The sequence below is a fragment of the Chionomys nivalis genome, chromosome 2, assembly GCF_950005125.1.
Source record: "Chionomys nivalis chromosome 2, mChiNiv1.1, whole genome shotgun sequence".
NCBI classification, from domain to species: domain Eukaryota; kingdom Metazoa; phylum Chordata; class Mammalia; order Rodentia; family Cricetidae; genus Chionomys; species Chionomys nivalis.
Window position 1 is genome coordinate 126090956 of NC_080087.1, and position 16415 is coordinate 126107370.

At 37.0% G+C, this 16415-nt stretch overlaps 1 protein-coding gene across 1 annotated transcript in view; it reads right to left on the reverse strand.

Moving 5' to 3' along the window:
• Positions 1-16415, reverse strand: part of Spag16 (sperm associated antigen 16) — a 931645-nt gene that overhangs the window by 484684 nt on the left and 430546 nt on the right. Inside the window, exon 12 of the mRNA XM_057761301.1 lies at positions 8297-8440. Coding sequence (XP_057617284.1) covers positions 8297-8440 — 144 coding nt within the window. The remainder of the gene's footprint in view (positions 1-8296; positions 8441-16415) is intronic.

Consider the following 16415-nt stretch of genomic DNA (forward strand, 5'->3'; position numbering starts at 1 on the left):
TTACTAAGTACAGAGTATAACATACACTTCTTCTAAGAAAATAAAGAAGAACAACATTATTTTTTAAGTGCATGTCGAAATCTGAAACGATTGTGCTGGCGTCCATTCTGCCGCTGAAGTCAGCGTGGGACTCCACAGCTTCAGGTCGGTGACACATCAATAGCTCCACAGGACTGAAAATTTGAACTCTTGGTTTCTTGCTTATGTCAAAAAAAGTTACCCTTGTTTCTTTTGTAAGGAACTAATTCACGTATCAAGCAGCCTTCAGCTTATGGGCTCAGGCACTATGTAAATTCAGGAGCTGGCAATGCGCACAGGGACGAGTGACTGTGACGTATTACAGAGCCCATTCTCAGTCCATAAATCAGTTCATAAGGGCAGATGTTATGCTTAATAGGATGCTGTCAGTTCTGTTTCTCCCTCAGGCAGTGGACACTGGATAAAACACGGCATTGTGAAATTGTCTGAGTCACTAATTCCACTGCTTTTATTCATAGAGAGTTGTGGTTTTTATTTATAGAGAGTATGCGCACTCTTTCTCATGACGAGCACTGGTCAGGCAGCAGAAAAAGCAAACCCAGCACTGGACACAAGGTCTACATTCAGAACTACACTGCTGTGAGCCAACGGTGCCCTACTAAAGGTTACGGCCGACTGAGAACATCACTGGACTGTTAATACACACTTGCAGATGGATGCAGTTCTGCATTTCATGGCCCAGGGCTACTCTAAACAGGACAACAACAGGGCAGGGGAGGGCAGTCCTGTGGATAGAGGCATACAGGCCCTGCACACCTTTAAATTTCTAAAATATAAAAGACCAGAGCCAAAAGTAATTTTGCAGGTGTTCAAAGGATTCTAAAATATAGCATAAATCTGAAAATGTTATGTAGAATCCTCTCTATGTGTAGAATTTTTTAAATCATGAATTGTCATAATTTTTTAAATTATATATATATATGTGTATATATATATATAACATAAGAACAGTTGCATAGCATACATATTTTACAGCAATTGTATTCATTTGTAAGCTTATAATTAGTCTCCTGATTAATTTAGGGAGAAGTTGAAGAAGCATGATCTCACTAACTAAGGCTTCACAACATTTTCCTTGAGGAACTTGGTAAGTAACACAGGCATTTCGATGGACCCTTCTTAGATTTGCGTTGAAGTACCAGATCAGTGGCTATAGATGAGCTAAATTCTCAAAAGTTCAATCAATAAATAACTTAAAGCCAGGTATTGGTGGCACATGCCTTTAATCCCAGTACTCGGAGGCAGAGGCAGGTGAATCTCCGTGAGTTTGAAGTCAGCCTGGTCTACAAGAGCTAATTCCAGAACAGGTTCCAACGCTACAGAGAAACCCCGCTAAATAGATAGATAGATAGATAGATAGATAGATAGATAGATAGATAGATAGATAGATAGATAGATAGATATAACAAATTAAAGCAGCTAACCCTTCCTGATTGAGTATACAATTGCCAGGTGAGAGCATTCGTGTATTTGATAGAGCATTTGACTTCAAAAATCAACATAAAACGGCAAGATTGTCACAACTAACATGCCATAGGCAAGAGAACCAGTAAGGTGAGCAGCTGTTGTGTCTAGGATTCTAACACGGGCACCAGAAACGTTGGCTCTGAGTGGTTTTGAAGCACAGCCTCTGTCTCCCACTGGAGTGAGGTTACATTCCCACCTTCTAGAATCATCCATTTTTCTCCTTCAATAGAGCACGGACAGCTCAGTGCACGCTCCCCTCATCTTTTCCCTCATTCATCATCTTCAGCAACTGATGAATTACTTTCCAGGGCCAACTCATCAGTCTTCCGAGTAAATGCAAAGGGTTTTTTCCCTTATCAATGCACGATCGCCATCTAGTGGTAACTGTATGGTAACAGCGGGATATTCTCTAATGAGTTACCCATGTTTTGTTTTGTTTTCCCCATCTCTTCAGAAACAAATCCCATCAAAGAACTTACAGAGGGTACATTCACACAGAACCAATTAAATGTAGAAATACATGGTGATGATATGCTGTGTGAGCTATACTATTTTGACTTGGTAAAGATTCAGGAGATTATTTTATGAAAAATTTAGCGTGCCTTCAATTGGTATAAAACACTCATAATTGTGTAATATTTAGATAAGAGGCTAGTGGGGGTGGGGTATATGCAAGAATAAGAACCTGAGTGTAAAATCTCTAGGCCCCGGATTAAAGCCGGGGTACTGACAAGGGTACCTGTATTGCCTGGAGTTATGGAGGGCAGGAGGGGAATGAGACAGCTGCATCCTAGGGGCCAGCCACTCCAGCCACTCCAGCCAGAACCCCGTGAAACTTGGAGCTCAGTATCAACAAGGCAGAGAGCAGAAAGTAATCCAGGAAGACACCATATATCTTCCCCTGTCCTCTGTATGCCTGCAAATGAGCACATGCACCTGCACACACCTGCACACACACACACACACAAGAAGAAAGCATAGCTAAAGTTTTGTTCACTTATTTGTTTCTTTCTGTTATGCTTATGTTACAAAGCGCCAGAAGTACAATTACTTAATAAATAACTGTTAAGAAAGAAATGTCGCCAACATCTACAGATGAATGAACAGTAACTGGAGATATAAGGAGGTCTCGATACTTATTTATTAAGTGAAAGCTGGGCCAAGCAGATGCCAGCTTCTACTTTAACTTTAGATAATGTCTATTATTTCATCCATCTGACTTTATCTTGCACACTTCAACCTAATTCCTACCTTCACTTATTTTTTGGATTCAGATCATCGGGTCATTATTTCTGACTGTTCCAAAATCCACTTCTGTTGTCATTCTAACACAAGGCTGAGAGATTTGTGCAGACATATGTCTTTTAATAGGCCTAAGTATTTAGTTGTATATAATCCTTTTAAGTGTGTTGAATCTACTATGTACTAATGTGAGGTAAAGGTCTTTAAAGTTGACTTGTCTGCATTTCCCACACTTTTAAAACACAAATCTTTTCACAACAGAGACTTGAAACTAGAGTTTGATGACTGAATTTAGTCAATATTGAGTCTTCTTTTTAAGGTCTCCTATTTGCTATATTTTTTACTATATTATCTGAGATTTCAAGAGACATTGGATTTATTTTATTACCGATATATCTCCTTTGTCTGGTGCTGACATTGTGATAACTGTTACATTGTTTCTAGATTTCAGATGTTTACTGTCAAAATAAGAACAGCAAAGGAAGACCAACTAGTCAGGTGTACTACTGTCATATCAAGCAGGATTGGCCTCTAGTTTTTTTAATATTACTTCTTTATTGTATGTTTGTGCCTGTGTCTTCGTGTACCATGTATGTAGCTATCTGTGGAGGTCAGAAGATGCCATTGGATCCCCTGAAGTAGGAGTTACAGGTGGTTGGTTATATAAGAGCAAACTGACATGGGTACTGGGAGCCAAATTTGAAACCTCTGTAAGTAAGCATTCTTAACTGCGAACCATCTTTTCTAGCCCAGCTTCAGGATTTCTTTTTAGTTAAATCAACATACCTGAAGAAAAGTAAGTTTTGTTACAGCTGTTAGTTGTCTGCAAGAACTTGACTATGAAACCCTGTTTCTGAAGATACAGCACACTTTGGTAATAGGACTTAGTTCTTTAATGGGTACTGACCAGGAAGCTTCCTCCTTGTTGGTAACTATGAAGTTTATCGGAGGGGAAAATCTTCAGCAGTATTACCCAGCTGCAAATACTGTAAACTACAATAATGATCAGCATGATAAGATTTGTCCACCTACACAATAGTGGCACAAATATTATGGGGTAACCAATTTTCTGATTAGGTTTAACATCCTCCACAAGAAGACATGTATTCTTGGTACTGTAAATCTGGCCAAGAACGTATAGTTGGAAACTCATAGGTCCAATGGATAAATTTGTTGCTATTATTGTGCTTTATGGACACCACATCAAAGTGCTCTTTAAATTATTATCATTATACCATAAATTAGTATATCTCTCAGACTTCATTAGATAAGTTTCCTAGTGCAGTGTAATTGTACCGGCGTAAATGAAGGCAGAGAGAAATTATAAAAATTTTTTCAGCTTTAATTAGGGAAAGACTCACAGAACGCCTGGTTCCAGCAGCGGAGAACAGGAAAGCAGTAGGGCAGGCAGGGAGCACGCCCGCAATCTTTGTAAGTAAAAAAATACTCGGGAGACCTCGCAATACAAGCAAGGTGATTGGCTGGGTCTCCCCTACATCTCCCCTTTTTTTCTAAATAAGACAGAGCCAAACCAAATACAACTATATACAATAGGAACAAATAATAAATATACTAAACATTCTATTTCAAAGAGTCTAAATAATGTAGAGAGTAACTACAATTATCTAATCTTCAACTCCGTCAAAGATCTGAGAAGGGAATTAATATTACTTAACAAACGAGAGATATCCAAAATGTGCAACAAATGACAGAGACAACTGACTACCTGGGCAATCACTCAAAGTCTCGTTTGCAATGTTGAGTCAACCAACTTTGACTAAGGCCTAACATAACTGACATACCATTATTAAAGGCAAGGAACTTTCTTAGAACTATCCTATCCTGTCTTGGCAAGATAAGACAATCTTGTTTCATCCACTTAAGGATATTCTGTATCTTTGTCAGTAGTTGAGGTATGGGCTTTTCTTACCCAAAGGCCTGTTCTGCCAAGAAGACAAACTGCCAGTGGAGTGTCTTTGGTGTTCAACGTTCTCTCGGGAGTAGAGTGGTGTTGCCAGGAGTGATTGTGTCTCGTTGGCATGGAATTTAGGTTAGATTAAAGGCCATTTTCTATAGCTCTTCAAAGAGGCTTAAGATTATACTATCTATACTAAATATAATCTCTATGTATCTAAAAAAAACCTGATTAACCTAAAAATAAATATGACAAACATATAATTCTCAATACCTATCTAACTTGACGACTAAGAGAATAAACAACTGTGTAATATATGAAGACAATGATCTTCAACTGTAAACAATGTCATTACATATCAAATGTAAACAATGTTATTATATAAATAATATCAGAGGTAGAAATGTACATTGTAATATGGTAAATGTATCAATACAATATAGACAAAGTTATAAGCATACTCTTATACAAAAATAGAGGTAGGAACACTCACATTCAATATTAAATATATCAATATACAAGAAACAGTACCAATACAATTTTCTAAAAACAGTAATTCACAAATACCAATCATCCCATCAAACCAGTTAATCCCCCCTCTTTTTGAAAATACCCCTAATTCCATAAAATAATAAAATATTTCCCCCATCCCCTCAACCCTATACCAACCACTAAATGATGTCCCTAACCCTGAGGGCAAACCCTGTTGGGAGAGGGGATGTCGTCCTCTAAGATTGCTTCCAGCTGACATGGGGGCGATGTTCTTCTTAGGGGGTCCTGTGAAAGCAAATGATCATAAAATTCCCAAATTAACCTTTGACCTAAGAAAATTGTAACTAGCCTCCGAGCATTTTGAGAAGGTCCGGCCAGAGTGTTGTCAAAAATGTGCCCCATACAAAACTTTCTCGTGCAGTCCATTATGGTTAACACAGAAACTCACAACTGACCAAAGTGCAGAGAATAAGTGTTGATGGATTGTTTAGTCACAACGGAGCAATTTTATCACACTCCCCATCCCCATTCCATGATGGTGCTCAGGCACCATCAAGGCAAACAGAATAAAATGATTATAAGAGCCAGCAGTCAGGGAGGACTAGAGTGAAATGTGCAAAGGCAGCTACAGTTATGGACCAACAGCATCTATGGCTGTGGGCACAAGACCTGCAATCAAACCAGCCAACATTCTAGCACAGAAGTAGGTGGATCATGTGACTCCATCCCAACTGAGATACTGACTGTTGATGGCAGCTGTGGAAGAGAGTGCTTTCTTCAATGCTATGGCCCCTGGTGGAGTAATCCCACTCTGGTGGGCAGTCCCACACTTAGGGTTATATGGGCAGGAAAAAAAAAACTAGACCTTATGGCCTAAGTTTTAAAAACACAACAGGAAGTTGAAATTGGGAAGGGTTGTGGAGGTATATGTGGATCTAGGAGACCTTAAGGGAAATAATGGAGTTGGATATCACCAAAATACTTTCTATGAAACTTTTGAAGATTCTATAAAAATATTGTCTTTTGCCAGTTCCATAGTGGTGAATATGTTTTAGAAAAAATGATTCATCCTGTCCATAAAAAACTATTTCTTTTAAATATTTAAAAAGAAATACTTTTAAAAGTATTTCTGCAGTTGGCCAAGATCATATTCAGCTGAGATTTACAGAAGTCACCAAAAAGGAGCAATACAAATTGACAAGAAAATTTACAAGTTCATTTTTTTTTATGGGAAGAGCATGAGGTGAGCCAAGGATAATACATTCTATCTTCACCTACGTTTTGTCTATGGAAAAAAAAATCATAGTTTACATTGAGGGAGACAATGGTTACATTCTTTATCTATTATTGATTCCATTTGATCAAGTTAGATTAAAATATCATGGTTAATTTTTTTTAAGTTCGACATTTCTCCCTTTTAAGATTTTCATCGATTATTTCACACACACACATAACAACTTTCAGTCACTTTTGTCCCACTGTATTACCCACCCAAACCATTCTTATTCTCAACAAATCATTTTAAAATATAGATGAAAACAAGAACATAGCATCTCTAACAACAGTTCTCTTAAACTAGCTTAAGCAAGCAAAGTGAAAAATCAAATCTCATAAATTTCAATTCATTTAAATTTCAAAAATCACAACTCTACAGCTTTCTATATACAGTCTCCAGTGATGAGCTACAAATATTAAGTATTATAAAATGTTTGAGGTCTAAACTACAAACTCTGTCATTATTTATCTCTCCCCCAAGAAATTTTAAGTTTTGGTGGCTGTTTTTAATAATCATCTGCCTTCAAGTATACCAGAAGCACATTTGTTATTTAAGTCACTCACTTAACAATGGGTTTCCCTCATTGCTTGCATCTCCTGCACTGTAGGAAACACCACAGAAGCATTCACAGCCCTCCTACCATAAGAAGGTACTAAATGCAAATTTCTATTAAAAGTTAATAATAATAATTCTATCAATTGACTGGGGAAACAGGAAGATCTATTAAAATGACCATTGCTGGTTGAGCACTAATGAGGAAACATCTGAGTCGCAGGCTGTCATGGTAACAGGGCATTATCAAAATCTGATCTGTATGCCTAGGAGATAGGCCACACTTCTAATTGTGCTGTCCCTACTTACAAGATGGGCTCTGTGCTTCTCAGGGGTGAGAGGGGTGGCCTGGCTCTGTTGATCAGATGAGAGATGTATGACATGTTCATAAATTAAGTTCAAGTATACAGTAGTAAAGATAAATTAACGTTTGGAAGTTTTCAAAAATTGCAAAAAGGAAGGGAAAAAACCTGCTCATTCTGAATGAGCTTATTTATTTTCTCAATCTAGTTTCAAAAAATGATTAATGCAAAAGGTACTTGGTAAAAGGAAAATGAAAATGATTCAATAATGAATCTTCCTAAGAAAAGAACTCCCAAATGGAATAGTTTAGAAATGAACCCAAGAACCAAAAGTGTTTAGACTGGAGTAGAAAAATGCAGAAAGACGAGCATTCAAAAGCTGTTAAAAAAAAGAAAGAATAGCAGAAAGTGGTCAGCCTTGTTGGCAGAAGTTGATAATAAGGAGGCAGAGGTAGACTTTTGTGCCACCTGTGTGCTTAAGAGTACTCTTCACATCACTCCCCGTGTCTTCTGGATAGAGAGCCAGTGAATTCTGAATCGTATTCAGATATTTTGGTTCTCTGTACTATCTTGAATGCCATTGGTTTTTAATGGAAATTTATCATGTCTTCTGATCCTCTTAGGTAGATAACTTAATTCTGAAAGGAAAACCTGCAGATTAACAGAGACACAACACACAGTGGCATGCATTATTGACTAGATGCCCATGTGCCCTCTCAGAGCTGTGCACAAAAGCAGCATTAATAATGCTTGTCCTGAAAAGCTTGTTACCCTTGCTAACTGTGTCAGCATGTGAACTGAGCTTCACATGTGCCGATATCAAAGGCAAACCGATCTACAGTTAATATAATAAATGCCAAAGGCACATTTATCTACATCGTTCTGTATTGTGAGGAGGGTGTAAAATTTCAGAGAACACAAACAGCTGTTCTTTCAAAGGTATACAGTATGGTGGCAGAAGAATCACTTTTCTGAAATGCATCAGGCTGTAGAGGGATTGTGTGCACTGACCTGGGATGAAAGCAGCAGGCTGACAGCCAGTCAGTGTGGCCAGATCCTGTAAGAAGTACATTGCCCTTTGGGAGGCCCACCATCTTCCAGAGGCGATCCTCACTGCAGGAGACCAGAATGTCCTTGCAGGGGTGCGTGACGATGCTGCACAGGAGAAAGAAAGGGCATTATGGATAGATGAAGGCAAGCGGTTTCCTATCGTGAATAATAGAACATCAATGATTACCCCATTTAAGCAAGGCAGGCCCATCAAGTCTTTACCCAGAATTTTCAAGAACAGATCAACTTTGCTAACATAATACTTAAACTAGTTTCAGTCAATGCATAGTACACAAATTATGGCAATGAATTCAAGATGTATAAGGTAATTCCCAATTTATGAAGGCCTAGGGTGAAATGACAGAGAAGAATATAAATTAATGATTAACACATCAAACACTATTATCTGCACTGGACTCCAGCAATGTGACTACTAAATATAGGAGCTAAATTAATGTAAAATTGAGCCTGCCAAGTTAATTTTGTCTATGGCAATGTCTTAATCTTATTTACAGAGTCTTATCTGTGCCTTATGATTCAATGTATACAAATGAGTCTTGTGCTAAGTACCTATTAAAATACCAACTTCAACATTAGCAAAAAATATAAATTTGTGCTTGGTTATTTCAGTTTAAACATATAAGATGCTTACTTACCTAGACAGTACAAAACACAACATGATTTAGAAATGATACTGCAGGAACAGAACGTTTCTCTAGTCTATGAATGGCCTTGTTATTTTGTTCTGGAATAGGGGCTTTAGGGAATCAATTTCTGGAGAAATTGTGTGTCTGATCTATTACTGCAGGTCTTTTGTGACAAGCATTGTATCCACATTTTCTATTGCTTACACCAATACTCTTAAACTTCCAGATTATGAATTGAAACAGACTGGGGTCAGAGTTAGGCGACATGAATTCACCATGATCGAGACTCCAGGTTGTGCAAAACTGTTTCACTTACTTTTTTTTAGTATTTTACTGCTCAAAATAAAGACAGTGGAAGGAAAATTATTCATACTTCAGTTCAGCACAATGTTGGTTTTGACTTTCAGAAGGCCAATTCATGAAAGAAATTTATTACAGCTCAAACAGCTAAAAGATGCGTTTATGGAACTTAATTAGAAGAAAAATATGATGAGAGGTAAAAATGTCAGATGGAAATGAATTCTGTATTCAAATACACACTAGAAGGCACAGCAAATCCTCAGAGTTACTGAGTATGATATATGTCAGCTCACAGCTTTTCTGGCAGACACAGGCACACTTGACTAAATGATAAATGACGCTCTTTAAGTGAAGATAACTAAAATCATTGATGTCTTTACAAACTTTGGGAGATAAGTTTCCAAAATGACTTTAGTGAGGGGAGCTATTTGTAGAAGGCAGAGGGCAGGATAAAAGCAGAAACTCAATGAAAGCAAATTCATTTTGAAATGTCCTCTCTGGCTCTCCATAGTACTTCCATGCTTCCTGTGTCACATGGCAGCAAGTTCTACCGTTCCATGTATGTGTGCATATGTGCATGCATGTGTGTGTCTGTGCATGTGCACACATGCTTACACATGCATAGTAGCCTTTACCTATCTTCATTGAACACAGTCCATGTCACTCTCCCCAGTGAACATCAAAAACCACTTACAGCACCAAATTCTCTATTTTTGGCACTGTTTTCATTTTCCTATATACATACAGTTTGTGATAAAGTTAAATTTAGAAATTGGGTGACATACGTGGTTACAGCAATAACTAGTGATAACAGAAATATATAACACTTTTTCTGCTCATGTCTTCTACTCACCAATGACTGTCTTTGTTATCTCCACTCAGCACTTTCTATGTAATATGACCAGAGCACTGAAACCTGACATCAGGCAGCTAAAGTAGCACAAATATATCTTTCTCCACAATTTTATGAACAGATGTTCTCTTGCCCTGGATTTCAAAAACTACTTCTTGTCTGTCTGTCTCTCTGTCTCTCTGTCTGTCTGTCTGTCTCTCTGTTCATCCGTCATGTCCCTCTGTCCGTTTTCCATCCATCCATCCATCCATCCATCCATCCATCCATCCATCCATCCATCCATCCATCCATCCATCCATCCAACTCCATCTATCTATCTATCTATCTATCTATCTATCTATCTATCTATCTATCTATCTATCTATCTATCTATCAACTTATTTACTTATATATAGCAATTTTGGTCTTCTCTCAGTAAGCCAAGAATGTCCCCCTTTTCACCTAAGGTGGAAACCTTATGGTTTTTCTGGAACACATCTAATTTATCAAGAACTTTTGCACTTGGAGTCATTATAAAGTTTTTTTTTAAGTATTTATTTAATCACAAGTGCTTTGATATCATGACTGGTGAATTCTACCACAAAGTGACTACTGGAAGGCAGTTCACACATAGTGTATTTTTGGCAAGAGAAATACTTCCCATTCCAGCCAAGAAGGAACAGTCTAGCACAAGATTCTGCTGTATTACATGCATATAATCATGTGCATTTTATACATCATATTGTTTCTGAAATTTTCTGTTTAAAATTTTGGATAACAATTGACCGTGTATAAATAATGTCATAGAAGGTAAATTCATGCATAAGAGGCTGTTTGTATATATTTTTGAAAATGTATGCATACATGATATATATGTATATACTCCATGTATATATGGAAGTGTGCTTGAAGTACTCATATGCTCAATCTTTTTTTGCTAAATATATAAAAACTTCAGTCAAGCACTGATATTCTGTTCTGCAAAAAATATAACATTTTAGTTCATCCATAAAAAAGATCTTTAAAATAACAGAAATATTTAAGCAAAATTGGAAGCAAGCAATCAATAAGGACATGTTTTAATTATTTATTGAATGAATTTATCCCAAATCGAGATGAAAACCCAGGTTCAATAATTTTGAGGTAAAAAAAACAGGAATATTTCCCCAAACAAAAGTAAAGTGCCATTCCAAACTCTCTTATTAACATTGTCATCATCATCATCATCATCATCATCATCAATGGTAAAGTGATATCAAACTCCCTTAAACTCCCACACTTTGTACTAGATGCTTAATTCTTCCAACTGTAAGGAGAACTAACAAAAGAGGGTCTTCTGCTTGCTTTGTTCATTAGATGTTCAATCTCAGCAGTGTGTGGCACATAATACCTATTTAATAAATACATGTTGGATATATAATTGAGTGACTGATGCTAGGGTGTTTTGTGTTACTCTTTTGATCCCATGTCAATAGTTAGGGTGTATGCTGCTTAGTCTCACAGTTGGAAATGGTTGGAAGCTGTCTTTGAGTCCAGGATAGTCTAGTTTGAGCAGATGATTTTAGTTACTGCTAACACATATGCATTTTCATAATTTTTATTTGTAAGTACATTACAAATACTAATAACTGATTTGAAAGAGCTTTTATATGCTACCAGTGCTTGTACATGCTTAAGTTATTTAGTCATGGTTAAATCCAAGTTAAAGACTCATCTGAAAAATAAACAATACCACATTGTATATTAGTCTTGAACTGGAAGACCTTCGCTTTGCAGCTAAGATGCTCCATTCTGTAGGCACTAGAGAAGCCAGGTGAGGATTAACTGTCCTAAATCATTCACAGAGACTTTTGGCAGTATGGACTATATGCTATTTCACTTCTTTTACTTATTCTAATATTATGAGTTTTGCACTGTATATTAAGTTGTCAGAAGGAAACTGATGTTTCATTCAACTTTTCCCATAGACATCTCTACATAAACAAGTAGAAGAGTATTTGATATACATCAGTTCTTAAGGTGATTAATTCACTGAACATTTCCCCATCATATTCAGGTTTCAGCTTTTATAATTCTGTTTATTTCTAAATCAGTCTTTTGAAGAAGTTGAAGGAGTGATAACCAATAATTTATAGGAATCAATTATTTAATCATTATAATACTCCTATAAAATGGGTTAAGCACAGTCATAATTTTTGCAGGAGTTACTAGAGCATATCAACATCTTAGATTACACCCAAGGTCGTGAAGTCAGGAGGTGGCAGAGCCAGGATGTGCTATGAACTTGAAATGACTGTTTCCAGAGTCTATATTCCTCAGTAACGTGAACTCAAAACTTCAATTATTTTTAGATAACAAGGGCAGAGAATGCTATCTCAGTTATGTTAGAGGATTTACTAAGATGTCTTTAGAAGTTTTTAAAGAATAGGTATACATTTTTTAAATATCTCTAAGACTATATAAAAGGCTAGAATTATTGATGTTTTTCTTAAAAACTGGACACTGGTTATGTTCAGATTGATAAAATGATGGATCAAATAAAGCTGACTGGAAAGAACTGCTTGTGGCCTGAAGCAGAGGCCTGTTCATTCCTCTTCTAAATGAACACATTGGAAGCACTTTAATCTATGAGTCCTGGATTTCTGATGCAACTATTCAGTGCTACTATGGTAAATTGACAAAGACTAAACAGATAAGCAAGGGTGTGAAGGAATAAAATTTTATTTATAAAACTAAGTATTGGTCACATTTGGCCTGTGACTGGAGTTTGCTGATGACTTTTTCTGTATAATTTTCATAACATGGAATACACTAATGTTTAATAGTGCAGGCTTAGTAGAAAGAAGTGAGTTTACATTTCTACTCCAGACTCATTAGCTGCCAATCTCCAAATGCATTTCACTAGCCTAAGCCCTTGTCCTCTTATGTAAAGAATAGAACTACCAGAATACTGTTACAATAGACTTGTGGAAGCTTCATAAATTCATACATACAAAAGACTTGGAGCAGTCCTGGGCATCTAAGGACACAAGGAACACTATTATGTGCAGCAGAGTGTCATTTTGAAGGAGAAGTAGCTTCACTAGCTTTAGTCGGTCATTTTGGAAAAGTATGTTAAAAATAAGAGTGAACGCTGGTGTGGTGGTGTATGCCTTTAATCAGCCCTGGGGAGGCAGATGAAGGCAGATAGATGGCTATGGGTTTGAGGCTAGCAATATAGTGATTTCTAGGTCATCCAAGGCTACATAAAAGCCTGCTGTGGAATAATGCTCTTGTACACTTAAAGATTTGTCACTCATATTAGCTTAATAAAACACTGTTTAATCAGTAGTCAGGCCAGAAGTAGAGATGGGGTGACCAGACTAAGAGAATTCTGGAAAGAGGTAAGGCATAGACACTGTCACCAATCAGATACAGAGGAAGCAAGATGAGAATGCCTTACTGAAAAAGATAACCAAACCACGTGGCTAAACATACAGAAGAATTATGGACTAATTTAAGTTACAAGAGCAGGATAATAATAATAAGTTTGATTTAACAGGCCAATCTGTTTATAATTAATATAGGTCTCTGTATTTGGCGGGGGGACTGAACAGCTGTGGGATAGGGGAGGAAAGAAACTTCCATACAAATAGTGCCTAATGTGGTGTAAGAATGTCCACATATAACCTGAGAAAGCTTAAACAAAAAGTCAGACAAAACAGAGTCAAGCACAGCTTCTTGATAACCGTCCTTAGTAGGCTCTGTTTGCTGGTGACAATAGAGGCCATACTTTTTTAAGAAAAGCTTCCTGACACAAAGTTAGCAGCAAAAACTGCATGGCAACTCTTTTATGAGGCCCTCCCACCAAATATTTAAATGGTGATTATGAGCAGTCACCTGCATGGACCCCAAAATACCCAGAGTTGTGTCAATAAATGTGACTCCCACCAGTACCTCTGCCATGAAGCTAGGCTCTCAAAAAGCTAAGAAATGGGGTAAAATCAGCCACCAAACCCACCGCTTTAATCCTAGCCATATCGGTTAGCAGATTAAAGATTCCTATGGTAGAGATACACAGTAAAACAGCTTCAGACCAATGAAAAACCTCTAAACAGTTTACATTCTGTTTAAAAATATTTTTAGCCTTGGGAAAGAAAAGAATAAAGACAGAGAAAGTCCTTTAAAAAAGAAAAAAGTAGTTGGGTGAGTTGATACAAGCCTTTAATCCTAGCATTTGGGAGGCAGGAACAGGCAAATCTTTGGAGTTTGATGCCAGCTTGGTCTATAGAATGAGTTCCAGGACAATGAAAGATGCACAGAAAGACCCTGTCTTTAAAAATGTAAAAGGTAAAAATAAAAGAAATAGAGTTTTTTTTTTAAAAGCCACATAAAGATGGAAATACACAGAGAATCTGGATACTGTATGTTATTGTGTTGTCTTTAAATTGTTTTATTGCTGAGGAAGAAGCAACAGCTGCTAAAAGGTATTTGATTGCTGAATTAATCCAACATATATATTTTGAAAATGTCTTGACTTTAAAATTTAAGTAAAAATATATGTTACTTTGTAGAAGAGGTTTTGCTTTTGTTTCCACAGGAAATGCGATCTGTGGATTAATTCTAGGTTAAGAAAAATAAGGTTTGATTGAGGAGACCACCTGAAAAATTTACTAATGGGAATAGGTGGTTTAGGTTATCCAACATTTCAGAGCAACTCTGTTGCAGTTTCCTCTGAGTTCTATATCCAGAACAGCCTCACAACTGCTGTCTGAGATGACCCAGTCTCACAGAATACTCCAGTCAGGACTTGACCATAAACCTTAATTTTCTTTTGATTCCCTTAAGATTCTCAGCACCCCCAATCAGCAGGAAATAACCTAGAAAATTATACCCGTATTCTCACAAAAAATGAATTATGGATGTTTGTCTTTGCTTAACATATTAGTTACAACTAGCTATGGATAATGGTCATGAAAACTTTAAACAAAGGAGATTAGATTCAGGGCTTTTCTTTTGAAAAGAAAAAAGGAGAAATGTTGTAGGATAATGCTCTTGTATAAGATAGAGATTTGTCACTCACATTAGTCTAGTAAAACCCTGATTGGCCAGCAGTCAGGCAGGAAATATAGGTATGGTGACAAGACTAAGAGAATTCTGGGAAGAGGAAAGGCAGAGACACAGTCACCTATCAGATACAGAGGAAGCAAGATATAGAAGAAAAGAATGTCTCACTGAAAAAAGGTACTAAGCCACATAGCTAAACATAGACAAAAATTATGGGTTATTTAAGTTGTAAGAGCTAGACGATAGTAATAAGCCTAAGATAATAGGCCAAACAGTTTATAATTAATATAAACCTCTGTGTTTTCTTTGGGACTGAATGACTCTGAGACTGGGTGGTATAGAAACTTCTGTTTACAAAAACCAAATCAAGCAAACAATAAACATAAAAGATTGGGTTCATAGAAGTTTTGGGAAGAAAATAATTAGTTTATGTATGTGAGTGAATACCTGAATGTTTGTGTGAACACACACCCTTATTCATACATGCATGTGCAAGAGTACATACACACTAGAAGCACCAACTGATTAAGGTCAGCTATCCACAGGTAGTAAGTAAGTTCTCTGTAAAAGTTAATCTACTGTAAATAACAGTTTCACAGTGACCATAAGGAGATTTCTGAGGTTTCTTTCACAGTGGGGTCAGGAAGTTCTGGAGAGACTCCTTGTCTACAGCTGAGGTCAGATTTTCAATCAGCTCAGGTAGTAAGAGAAACTGACCCTTGCTAGGCTCTGGGCTCCCAGATGAAGATAGCAGGAGTTCTGTCCTCGGTATCTACTACAAATTATGTCTATCTCCAACTACATATTGACTTCTTTTCGCCAAGATGTTTTCAAAAGTGCTAATTAAGAAGAAGTTTCCACTGAATGTCTTCCCAGCACCTGTTCCAAGTGCCACACAGTCACTTGACTTTAAACTTTGAATATAAGCTTTCTGCTTTTCTTTAACTTACTATTAATTATAATTACAAGTCACGAAGACAAAGGCCTTGTCACCTCATTCCTAAGCTAATAAGCCTGTGACTAGGGTGGAAATAGCACAAGAAAACATCTTTGAGGTTCACAAAAAGAAGCTGTGGGTGCATGCTAATTCTGAATTTTAATCAAGTCATGTACTGATGAAGTATCCATGAGGTGTTTTGTTAAACAGTATACCAGGCATGTTACATAAATAATGTCCTGTAGCTGAGAGGGTTTTTTTCTCTTTTATAATAGGAAACATTCTTCAAGATCACATGATAGCTACTCAAATGCTAGC